At 48.3% G+C, this 11,627-nt stretch overlaps 1 protein-coding gene across 4 annotated transcripts in view; it reads right to left on the bottom strand.

The window, feature by feature from the left end:
* Trim3 (tripartite motif containing 3) overlaps positions 1–11,627 on the bottom strand; it is a 27,353-nt gene extending 15,726 nt beyond the window's left edge. Inside the window, exons 1-2 of one of the 4 annotated variants that reach the window (XM_004642037.1) lie at positions 11,497–11,627; positions 1,878–2,043 (exon numbers count right to left, since the gene is read on the bottom strand). In XM_004642037.1, the coding sequence (XP_004642094.1) occupies positions 1,878–2,008 (131 nt within the window). In that variant the 5' untranslated portion in view covers positions 2,009–2,043; positions 11,497–11,627. Of the gene's footprint in view, positions 1–1,877; positions 2,044–10,826; positions 10,851–11,409; positions 11,471–11,496 lie in introns of those variants that run through there. The other 3 variants (XM_004642036.2, XM_023702070.1, XM_023702072.1) reach the window with 3 other exon arrangements.

Raw genomic sequence — 11,627 nt, forward strand, 5'->3', positions numbered from 1 at the left:
TAGTTTCCTATTGCATTTTGAATAAAATGAGCAGTCTCCTAAAACCTACAGGGTGCCCCCATGAGCCATCCTGACCCACCACCTCCCCACTATCTCTTCAGTGAGCCCAACAAATTGGTTTCTTTTCTGAACCTGTTGACTTCTTCCTCCGGTCTCTCCACACATCTCTCTGTTGCCTGGCATAATCTGCTTAGGTCTGTCTCTTCTCACCCTCAGACTCAGATCAAATGTTACTCCTCAATGAAGCTTTCCCTGGAAACTATCTAGAATAGCCCCCAACTCAACCCTGCCCACTTACTCCTTTTGTTTACCTCAAAACATTTGACAAAAGCTACAACTCTTGTTTATTTCCTTGGTTACTGTCCACCATTCTTTGAGAGCTGAGACCAATGGTTAAATTAAGGAATTCCAGAATGAAGACTCTGCAGCCAAACGCGGATTCGGGTCTCAGCTACTTACACGTGCTATAATCTCGGACATATTTCTTAGTTATTTAATAATGACTTAACCTTAGTTTCTGCCTCTCTAAAATGGGGATAATAAAGTGTCTCTGGTGAGGATTAAGTAAATCAATACACATAAATCACTTAGAAAGTCCCTGGCAAGCCATAAGCAATCAATGCATTGTAGCTATTATTATTGTAATTTCTAGGGACTGATTTTCCTCCAGGAGTACTCAGCAATCTGTACACAGGAGAAAGTTCCGAGATATCAAGTATAGCTTTTATAGCTGGACTCAGCCAAGAGGAGGGAGAGAACGGCGAGGCCAGTCAGGGATCAAACAGGATCTAGGATGCGTAGGAAAGAAAGAGAAGCCAGGGTGAAGCTGGTGTAGGGAAGAGAGCACTGAAGAGGGCTAGACTTTAGGGCGAGTCAAAGATGACACTGCGGTAGTTGGGAAATGGGAGCTTAAAGTGGAAGGCTGGTGTTGATGACTACAGAGGCAGTGCTGTTGTAGGTGATGACAGGACAGAGGTCATGGTTGGGAAAGTGCTACTGAGGTGGAACAGAGGATGTTTTGGGAGAAACAGTGAAGAACGAGGAGGCAGCAGTGGGTAATGAAGTCCCTAGGTTGGTAGGAGGACCTGAAAGGACCAGCAAGCTGAGACCATTTCCTGTTGATGATGGTGAGAGGAAATCTCCAAGATCAGGGCTCTTGGGAAGGGAAGGCATGTCCCTGAGCAGAGCCAGGTTTCAGTGGAGGCTGAAGATAGCGAGGAGGCTCAGAGGGAGGCAACAGTGAGGAGACCCGGGGCTTCTGAGACAGGGCCACGAGGGGTGAGGGCTGGAGGGACAGTGTGGTCAGAATGCAGATGGGATCGTGCATAAGCCCATGTGAAAGCCTCATGTGGCCCTCAGCATAAAGGCATAACCCGCTAAGAGGCTGACCTGCTCCACACAGGTCAGTCTCTTCTCATTCCAGCTTCCTGCCAGGCTACTCTCAATCCCACTTGTTCTACTGCAGCTGTTCACCTGACACATTCCCTCAGACGCACAGTCTGACCATATAGTAGCTGCTGAATAAATATTCAATGAATGAAAGATGGATCCACAGAAGCTGGAAGACACTGCCTTTTACTCCGCACCTAGCACCATGAGGGCAGTAAAACCTAGCATCAAATACCAAACTCACTAGTCCCAAACTCTACTGGCATCAGAGCTGCTTAAACCCCAGGTGGTATGGAAGGGTGCTTTGGGATCTGGGAAGAGGTAGATGAAGCCCTACTCCTAGAAACCCTGGCCCAGTGTCAGGAGCTCCTGGGCCTCTCACAGGTTTCTGTACCCAGACTCTACAGGATGGGTTCACCTGCTCCCCTTCCACATGGGCCTATTTCCCTCCCGTCACAGGTCATGGGTACACATGCACCCACCCTCACCTCTCACAGAAGGTGTGCAAGCAGGGCAGAACCTTGGGGCACCGGTACCGATCCAGGCAGATGCTGCACACCAGGAACTGCTTGTCCATCGGCTGTACCTCTGGGCCAGGGCTGTCCTCCCTCTTTGCCATGGTGACCAAAGGTGGCTCCTGCCACTCACACCAGCCTGTGTACAGAGACGGTCAGTAGCTGGGGCCAGCACTCCCTCTTCCCATACAAATTCCACCCCTCCTGTTTCCTGCAGAGAAATATACCCGGTTTTCCTGGCAGGGGAGGGGAGGGCAGAGCAGGGACTGGAAGGAGGTGGGGAGGGAGGGGGCTGCGTGACCTCTGTGCGTGGTACTCGGTTTCAAAGTATAGACTTGGGGTTAGCCTTGACTCCCTTCTCTCTCTCCAGGTATGTGAACTTCCTCAGATAATTCACTAAACATTTCTAAACCCGTTTCCTAATCTGTAATTAGACAAATAATAAGTGGTTGTTTGGGGAACCTGAAATCGCGCACGTTGAACGTATGTGGCAAGGGTGTCCATGTACACCAACACAGCCACTCTTCACCACTACTTCATCTCCAAGAGGCCTTTCTGATGGTGTCCCTCTGCTGGCTCCCCACACCTCCTCTCTCCACCCCAACCCGTGGCCTAGATCCTCCTCCAAGTGCAGTTGCCTGGGAGCGCGCTCTCTTCCACAACTGATCAGCATCAAGGTCAGGACTGCCTCCCCAGAATCTTTTAGTTTTGAGACAGGGTCTTGCTATGCAGTTTCAGCTTACCTTGAACTTACTACGGTAGCCGAGACTGGCCTTGAACTTGAAGCAATCCTGCCTTAACCTCCCTGGGATTACAGTCAGGTGCCACCATGCCTAGGTCCTCCCAAGATTATCCCCTTCCTCCAGCACAAAGCTGCAGGCCATCCAAGGGAAGCATCAGTTCTGCCCTGGCCTCCTAAGGGTGTCCTGCCTCCTCTCTGCACCTTCTAACCCACCCCCCTCCTTGTAACTAGAGTGAATTTTCTAAAACAAAGGTGTTATTAGTAGCTACTCCCTTCAGCACTTCTCCATTATCCAGAAGATAAAGTCCAAAGCCTGACACTAGCCCCGCAAGGCCTAGCTTTGTCTTGACTGTATCTTCCTCTGATCTCACAGCTCATGACTGTGTAATGTCTAATCAGTTCCTAGAAAACTCCACATTCTTCTTTTCTTCTGCTCTGTCACACATGCTGTTCCCTCTGCCTGACACCCTCTTTCCACCCTCTCTGCCTGGGTGTAATGGGGAATATTGGGTGATACATTGTATCAACCTGAGTTTAGAAGTATAACGCAGCAGGGGGCCAGGGGCCTTACTTTGTAAACATCCTCACCCTGGGTGAGAGGAAGGCACAGAGATGGTGTGAGGGCTCCACAGCCGGCAATGGTATCCTGCTTTCAATATAAAGGAGGGAAAGAGGCTCCCTTTCCCCTTTGCTACCCCCTTTTTTGCTCTTGCTGTTTCTGCTGTCTTCTGCCACCTCCCACTGTTGCCCCTGTCATGCCACCCTGCCTTGGAGCAGGCTAACTATGGCTTGACACCTCCACAAACTGTGAGCTACATAAACCTTTCCTACTTTTTTTTTTGTATGTATTTGGTACAGGTTCTCACTACGCAGCTCCGACTTCTAGTGATCCTAGTGTTTTCAGCCTCCCCAGTGCTGATTACAAGACTGACCCACCAGGCCCAGACTCAGGTTGCCCACTCAGTGAGCCCAGGGGTGGGGCCAGTACACAGCACCAAATGCTGGGGATCGAACCCTGGTCCCTGCGCTGGCCTAAGCAGGCACTTAGTCAGGCACTTAGTCTGCTGAGCTGTATCACTGGCTCTCCTTCTTTAATTTTGTGTGTTAGGTATTTTTTCTCAGCCATCAGAGAGAAGTAACCAAGACACTGGTTTATGTTCACTTGGTGCCTGCTTTTCTTTCCTATAAATGGCACTTTCTGTAGAAGGACTCCCTTGCTTTTCCAAAGCCTGGGTTAGGTGGTCTGTATGTCCCTTAACACCCTGGGATTAGGGGCCGGGGAGATGGCTCAGTGGAATAAGCACTTGCCTGGCAAGGGCCTGAGTTCAATCCCCCGTTCCACCAAAAAAAAAAAAAAAACCTGGGATTATCCATTATCCCACTTTTTTTTTTGTTTGTTTGTTTGTTATTTGCCTGATTCCTCCATTCCAGGCAGTGTTCTTCAGGAAAGGCATTTTATTCTTTTCATTCCTACCACTTAGCATGGAGCCTGACAAAGACTGAGCAATATCCACTAAATAAATCTAGCATTTAATGCAACAAATATTTATTTACTAAGTGTTTACTGCATAAAAACTCTGGGAATATAATGATAAAATAGGTATGACTACTGTCCTTGCTACAGGGAAGTAGAGCAGATAGTTTAAAAGTAACAATACATAATTACAAATTGGTGGCAGGTATAATAAAGAAGGATGCAATGAGAAAGAACACTCTTTTTTGTTTTTGGTACCTGGGATTGAATTTAAGACCTTGCACTTTCAGGCCGGTGCTTAAGCCACTGACCTATCTTGCCCGGCCCTGAGAAACAACACTCTTGACTGGGTCCCTGGGGTAGGGAATCCCCAAGCAGGGCACTTAAGCACAGATTTAGGGGTAAAAGTGGAAAGGGGAAGGATGGGGAACAACACGGAATCTGGGAGAAAAATCATTCTAGACTGAAGAAAAGCATATGCACGTTCTTCGGCAAGGGACTTGTTGAGAGCACGAGTGGACCATGCGGTTGAAGCAAGATGAATAAAAGCAGTAAGTGAGTTTGGGAAATAAGCAGAGACGAGAGTATGAGGGACCTTGTAGAGCATGTTAAGATGTGCTTTTATCTTAATGTGGGAGAGGATGATGCCATTTACAAGTAAATACAAATGAATTAGAGAGGCATCCTGGTAGATGGGGCATGGCAGCACACACCTGTAATCCCAACAAGATTATGAATTCAAGCCCAGACAGGGCAACTTAGATTTGGGAAGACTCTGCCTCAAACTTTTAAAAAGGGCTGTGGATTTATCTCAGTGTGGAAAAGAAAGAAGGAAGGGAAGGGAGACAGTGAAGACGGGAGAGAAGGAGTAATCTGCTATGAGAATTAAAGGGGAGAAGGCACAAGGCTGGAATCATTGAGGCTAGTTAGAAACCTGGCACAATTTCTCAGGTGTTGAGTACTAGAATCGCGACAGTACAGGCGGAAAGATGGGCTGCTCTGAGAAACATCCATCCACAAGGCCGAATCAAAAGGACATCATGAGGTAAGGAGAAAGGGGAAAAAGAAATGTCCATAGTGCCTCCCAGGTCTCTCACTTGAGCAAATGACACACCCTGAACAGACTGAAAAGGCTGGGGAGGAGCCCTCTGAGGGCATTCTGCTCTAGGTCTGCTCAGTTTGAGGTGTCTCTTCGATGCCCAGGTAAAGCTGTCACCTAAGGAACAGAATGCAGGAGCTGAAGGGCGCTGGGCTGGTTATTGACTTGGAATCACGGTCATAGTAACAGCACCTACAGCAGCGAGTGGACAAGACCTTCAGACAGAGTGCAGAGTGCTAAGAGGTGTTAGGTTTTTCCGTGGCAGAGAAGCAGAAATAAAAGAGAGGGAGGGAAAGGCCTTTATTGTCAGTGAGGAGGACAAGAAGAAGACAAGGGCAGGGAGATGGGGAGATCCTCTGCCCTGAGACAGGAAGGCTGAAACTTTATGGACTTTTTTTAGGGGCAGAGTGTGAGGGGCAGGTTCAGTGACACCTAAGGAGCTGAATGGGGACTTCCTTGTGTGCATGGGAAAGGTATCCAGGACTGGGGTGGGGAAGGAGGAAGAAGTGGTCACTGGGAAGACAAGCTGTTGTTTTGGAGATTCAGCCATGCTGAAACAGGGCCATGATAATTTAGCAGTTTGTAATCAGGCTGGAACCTATCAAGAGGGCTAGCACAAAGGAGCTGAGCCTACAAAGGCGTTTGAGGAGAACTCAGAGAACTGGGAGGGCAGAGAGTGCAGAACCCATGTGGTCAGGGGAGAGAACATTCAAGGAAAAAAAGGAGCTGGATGAGGTGATGCACTCCGGGAGGCTGAGGCAGGAGGATCACTTCAAGTGCAAGGCCAGCCTGGGATATACTGTGAGTTCAAGATCCTGTCTCAGAAAACACCACAAAAAGAAAGTGGAATAAGATAAAGGACTGAGGAATGTTCTCCAGATTTGGCTGTGGTCGAGTGGCAGGAGCAAAAGCCAGATCAGAATGACTGAGGAATGAATGGGAGATAAAGTGAACACAGTGGAAAGCAAAAAATAACAGGCAATGACTAAGACCAGATCTTCACTGTTGTACCCAATTAGATGCCTTGCAGGCTTCTGTAAAGATAACGAATGAATGAACAAATCTACCAATCACTTCAGGGGCTAGTCCGGGTTCTGGAAAGGAAGAGAAGCCAAGTTGCATGTGCTTTCCTTTGTATGTGGATGGATATGTGTAAGGAGGCCACGCCCAGAACATCTTCTCCTAGTGGGGCACTGCGCTAAGGACCCCAGATGTTAACAGGTTCTGGGTCTGGAGATTTAATACCAGACAACACAGCAGGAGAAAGGGCAGATTAGCTGACAAGGTCAGAGGCAGACTGAGGCTTGTCTGGGGAAGAAAGCTCAGGCGTGGTCTGCTGGGCCCTGCTGGGCAGCTGGATGTCAGGCTCCGCCTCTGTCCAAGTCCCTGAGCCTCTCCCAGCCTGTCACACAGAGGCGGGGACAGGGCTATGTCCAGGGACCTTCAGCCCCTCCCTCCTTTCCCCTTCCTGCTTCAGTTCCCCACCCAGACTAACTGGGCATACAGCAGCAAGGCCTGAATCTGAGCTTCCCTTCCTCTTCCTTGGGCCCACTTCATCCATTCATTCCACTGTGCTCTAGAGAGCTGCCCTGCATAGGCAGTGGTTCATGTGAACTATTTATCACAAGGATCTTAAGACTTAAGGGCTGGATTTCACCCGCCTTGGGCTGCCCTCTGATGCCCCTGCATGCCTCATCCCACCCATCCTTTAGAGTTCAGTTCCAAAGGCACCTCATTCCCTCATTCAGCATTCACTAAACACTGCTGCTGGGGATACAAAGATAATTCATCACAGTTCAGCCTTCACGGATTCCACAATCTATTAATAAATAGGTTACTGCAATGCACTGTGGTGAGGACCACAATGGTGAGGCATACATGGCTCTAGGAGCACAAAGAAAGTTATCCAACTTAAATCTAGAGCAGGGGTGGGCCCAGAGGGGTGGTGGGCCCACAGTGGACAGGAGTTCTCCTAAAGAAAGTTACATTCCAGCTGAGAACTACAGGATGAGTTAAGTTGAGAGTGCCGTCAGCCTCAGGACATTGCATTACACACTGTGACAAAGAGGGCAAACAGATGCGACACAGAGATAAGCAGGTGCTACAACATGCAATGTGTTGTTGGCCTTATTCTGGGGTTCAGGTTTTACCCCTTCCTGGTAGGGAATTAAGCTTTATTTAAGGAGCAAATGAAAAGTTTGGTGGTGGAGAGGAAAAGGAGTTTAAGCACTGATGTCCAAAGCATATGTGCTACTGTTACGTTGTCAATAGCAGGTCACGTAGACAGGACTATCATGGCTCTCCTCATGACAGCCCTCCCCGTGTCCTCCAGCGTGTACTTTTATCTTGCTTTCCTAGGCTCATTCTGAAAAGCCAGCATCTCTCCACTTTCAGTTTTTATCAAATAAACTTTACTATCATAAAAAAAAAAAAGAGTAGAAGATTAAGAGATTGCCTCAATGAGTAGCAAATGGAGGATAAAATGCCTTTCATAGGGCTGGCGAGATAGCTCAATGGAATAAGCACCTGCTTAGGCAAGCGCAGGGACTGGGATTCGATCCCAGGACCACATGCTGTGCTCTGCAGGCCACTGAGTCTGGGCCTGGTGGTGCATGCTTGCAATCCCAGTGCTGGGGAGGCTGAAAACAGGAGGATTGCCATGAGTCAGAGCTGCCAATCTGGATGGTGAGACCCTGTACCAAATACATTTTTTTTTTAAAAAATGCCTTTCATAGGGAGGAATCAACAGAACTTGATAACTGCTTAGTTTTATATAGTCAGAGAAGGAATTAGAGATGGTTCCTAGTTTTCTAGCTTAGAAACTGGTATAAAGGACAATGTGGGTGGGTGAGTGATAGGTTTTATGGTTTTGTTTTTGTTTTTTTTTTTTTTTGGTTTTTTTGTTTTTGTTTTTGTTTTTTTGCAGAACCAGGGATTGAACTCAGGCCCTTGTGCTTGCCGGGGAAGCACTTACACCACTGGGCCATCTCCCCGGCCCCAGGTTTTATGTTTAACACAATGAATGCAAGATGCCTAGAACACACAGTTGCAGTAGGCAGGTCCAACAGGCAGTTGGAAAGGAAGACTCAAGCTTAGGAAGGAGGTCTGGCCTGGAGACATGATTTGGATGTCTCTGATGTACAGATGGCTCCTAAGCCACAGAAATGGGTGACATCCACCAGGGAAAGTGAAAAGGGGTTGCCTACGACTGAGCCCAAATAATGTCAACATTTAAGATACAGATCCAGCAGGAAAATGTATATTGAGAAGGTATGGGCAAAGGGCTGAAAAAAGAAAAAGAGTTGTCCTTCAGGCCAAAGAAGAAGAGTTTCAAGAACAAGGTAAAAATTGTGAAGAAGCTGTCTTTAATCCAGGAGCTGAAGAAAAAGAAGTCAGATCCAAGGACATAAAGATGAGGTTGACTTTGAACACAAAAAGAAAACTAGTGCTAACTCCACTAGATTCTTGACATCTACCCCTGCCACAGAAAAGGTCTCTAAAATTCTCCAAATTCTCAAACAGTATCTAATTTCCCACGCAGCTTCACCTTACACTTTCACAAGACTCCCAGGATAACGTGGCGGTGACCGAGGCATTTTTAAAAGTGTATCTGGGAGGTCAGCTGGGCTCACTTGCTAGGGTGACTCACTCCTACTCACTAGCCTCCAGGTGTATTTGACCATTTCAACTCTCAGCAACATAACAAATGACTACAGGCTATAGTCTTTAGGCTTCCTCTGGAACAAAAGAAGCACTTGATGAGATCAAGTCTTCAAATCTAAGGAACACTTTCAGTAAGTCTGGTAGGAAAGGAACGCGATGAAATTCAAAGTACCAATCTCCCCCACTACTGCTTGACTGAGAGAATGAACCATTCCATCAAACTTCCTTGGACATACTCTGAGCTAGGTCCTTCAGTTGGGAACTGGAGACACAAAACTGAATGAAATATGCTTCCTGTCATTTTTTAAGTTCTTAGACTAGCATGGGAAACAGAGGTATAAACACATTAAGTACAACATAAGAAGTACCAGGACATTAACATGTTCAAACCTATGGTAGGAAGTATCTAACCTGGTGCAAAATAAAGAAAGCTTCCAAAAGGAGGGATATTTCAACTGGTTCTTGAGGAAAAAACGTGAGATAAGTGTGTACACTGGAAAAACAATATATAAATGAACATAACCATGAAACTTAACAAACAGACTAGTCATGCAAGAGAGCAAGATTCCTAAGGGCGAAGGTTACAGTTGATGCTTACATGAGCTGCTCCGTGTGGGTTTTCTGCTTGGCTCTTGGGTCACTCCTCCAGTGCACATTCCTTAAATATTTAGCTCTATGGTTTTGTTTTAGAATCTCCTCTCCTCTCACTTCTCATACTTTGCCTGAGCAATCTCATTTCCCATGGTTTCAGTTACCATCCAATTGCCGATAAGTCCCAAAGTCTTATCTCCTGTGCTTAAGGATTCTCTTACCCCAGACCTGTACATCTGCCTGCCTCTTGGGCATCTCCATCTGGAGGATGCACAGCGTCTAGTTCAAAACTGAATTCACGTTCCAAACTCCCTCTTCCTGCTGTTTCTCATTGCCATAAAAGGCACCACCATTCACCATAGCCATTACCTGCCAGAACCCTGGTATTCTTCACTTTTGATTTTTCTTTCACCTTTCAGATACAAGCTGTGACTATGTCCTTGATGCTGTCTCTAAAATGTGCATAGGCTTAAAAAGTCAGGAAATTTAGGTTCTTAATCTGACCGCCACTATTCATTAACACAAGACTCTGGGCAAGTTCCTACCTTATGCTTTACTTGTAAATTGGGGGTGTTGAGGTCTTTTTGTTGTCAAAATCTGAGAAGTTTGAGGCTCCCTGTCAAGCCAAGGGTTCCACTTACAGACTAATTGGTGTCTATGATTAAATCCCACTCCACACTACATTGATTTTTTTTTTTTTATATCTAGCTTCTTCCACAAGGCTAGATATGTTAGAGGGTAGTCACAGTTGCCCTTCTCTTCCAAAATAAATGTTTGCCAAGTTTAAGTCACTCATGACATTCCCTCTCAACACCCTCTGCACCGGCCATATGGTTTTGCTTTTCTGAACAGACTGCACTACCCCAACTATGGCCCCTTTGCTTGAGTTCAGCAAGAATATCACTGTCCCCTACGCAGCTAAGGCAATATATGGATGGCACAGAGAAGGTACTCAGTGCATGCTGGTGACAGGAGAGCCATATTTACATCTCTGCATTTCCCACTCATTAGATAGAGGCAAAAATCAAAGAAAATAATAAAGTTCCAAGGAGAAGACCCTCAGCTTAACATAAAGACACTTTCCCACAGAAGAAGAAGGTAAGTGCTCAGTCACTGGAAGCATGTAAGCCAAGAGAGGCAGGGCACCTGTCAGGCCTGCAGCTCTGACTCCAGCTCTGCAGCACACCAGAACCTTGCTTAGAAGATGAATGGGCCTTGGGAAGCTGGATGAAATGGTGAAGAAGACTCTGCAGCCCCTTCCCCTGAAAACCCAAATCTATCCTGGGTTTCTGAGGTCCACATCAGATGCCCACCCTAAGAATGTTCCCAGGGCCTGCCCTTAGTTGGACTGACCTCCCTGGAGTGCAGCCTGCCCTTCCAACCTGCAACCATCTGTCCCCACAGGTTTGCAGCCCAGGATATGAAGTCAAGTCCAGAAGGGAGGAGGTCAGTATCAGGGAGGGGCCTAGGGTCCTTTAGGTGGGGCCCTGGTTGTAGGAGTGCTGGAGGGGTCCTTTGCTATAAGGAGTCTCCACATGAAGCTTCCTGTCCAGAGCAGAGCCAGGAAGGAAAGGGTGTCCTCCAACCTGGCTGGTGGGCCTCTGGGTGCCCACGGAGGGTGGAGGAGGGAGCAAAGGGGAGAAAGGAGCCCTTCAGACAAGCAGGGCCACGAGATTCCAGAGTCCCACTCAGCAACCGCACCCACCCTTCCAGCCCCTCGGCCGCAGCATTCGGCACCCTCTGCCAACATGCGCCGGATCCCGAACCCCGCGCTCTAAAAGGAGCCCTCAGCCATCCACCCGCGCCTCCCCCCAGCAAACACGGACCTCACGTGAGCAGCCACAGCCCGAAGAATCCCCCCGCTGCTCTCACGGAGGGGACACGCCTCACGTGGACACAGACGGGAGCAGCTTTTGAAAAGCATTCACGCACTCACCCACAGACGCTTGGACAGACACACTGCCGCCTGGACCCGCACCCGCACCCGGACCCGGACGCGGGCACACAGGCAGACCGAACGCACCCGTGGGGCCCGCCCGTCGCACTCACGGCGCTGGAGCAGGATGGAAGGCAAGGCCGGGGCTGCGGCCACTTGGAGGGGCCCGCCGCGCTGCCCCCGCTGCCAGCGCCCGTCCGCCCGGCCCTGCCCGCGGC

Source organism: Octodon degus, unplaced genomic scaffold (assembly GCF_000260255.1).
Source record: "Octodon degus isolate 3935 unplaced genomic scaffold, OctDeg1.0 scaffold00146, whole genome shotgun sequence".
Lineage (NCBI taxonomy): Eukaryota > Metazoa > Chordata > Mammalia > Rodentia > Octodontidae > Octodon > Octodon degus.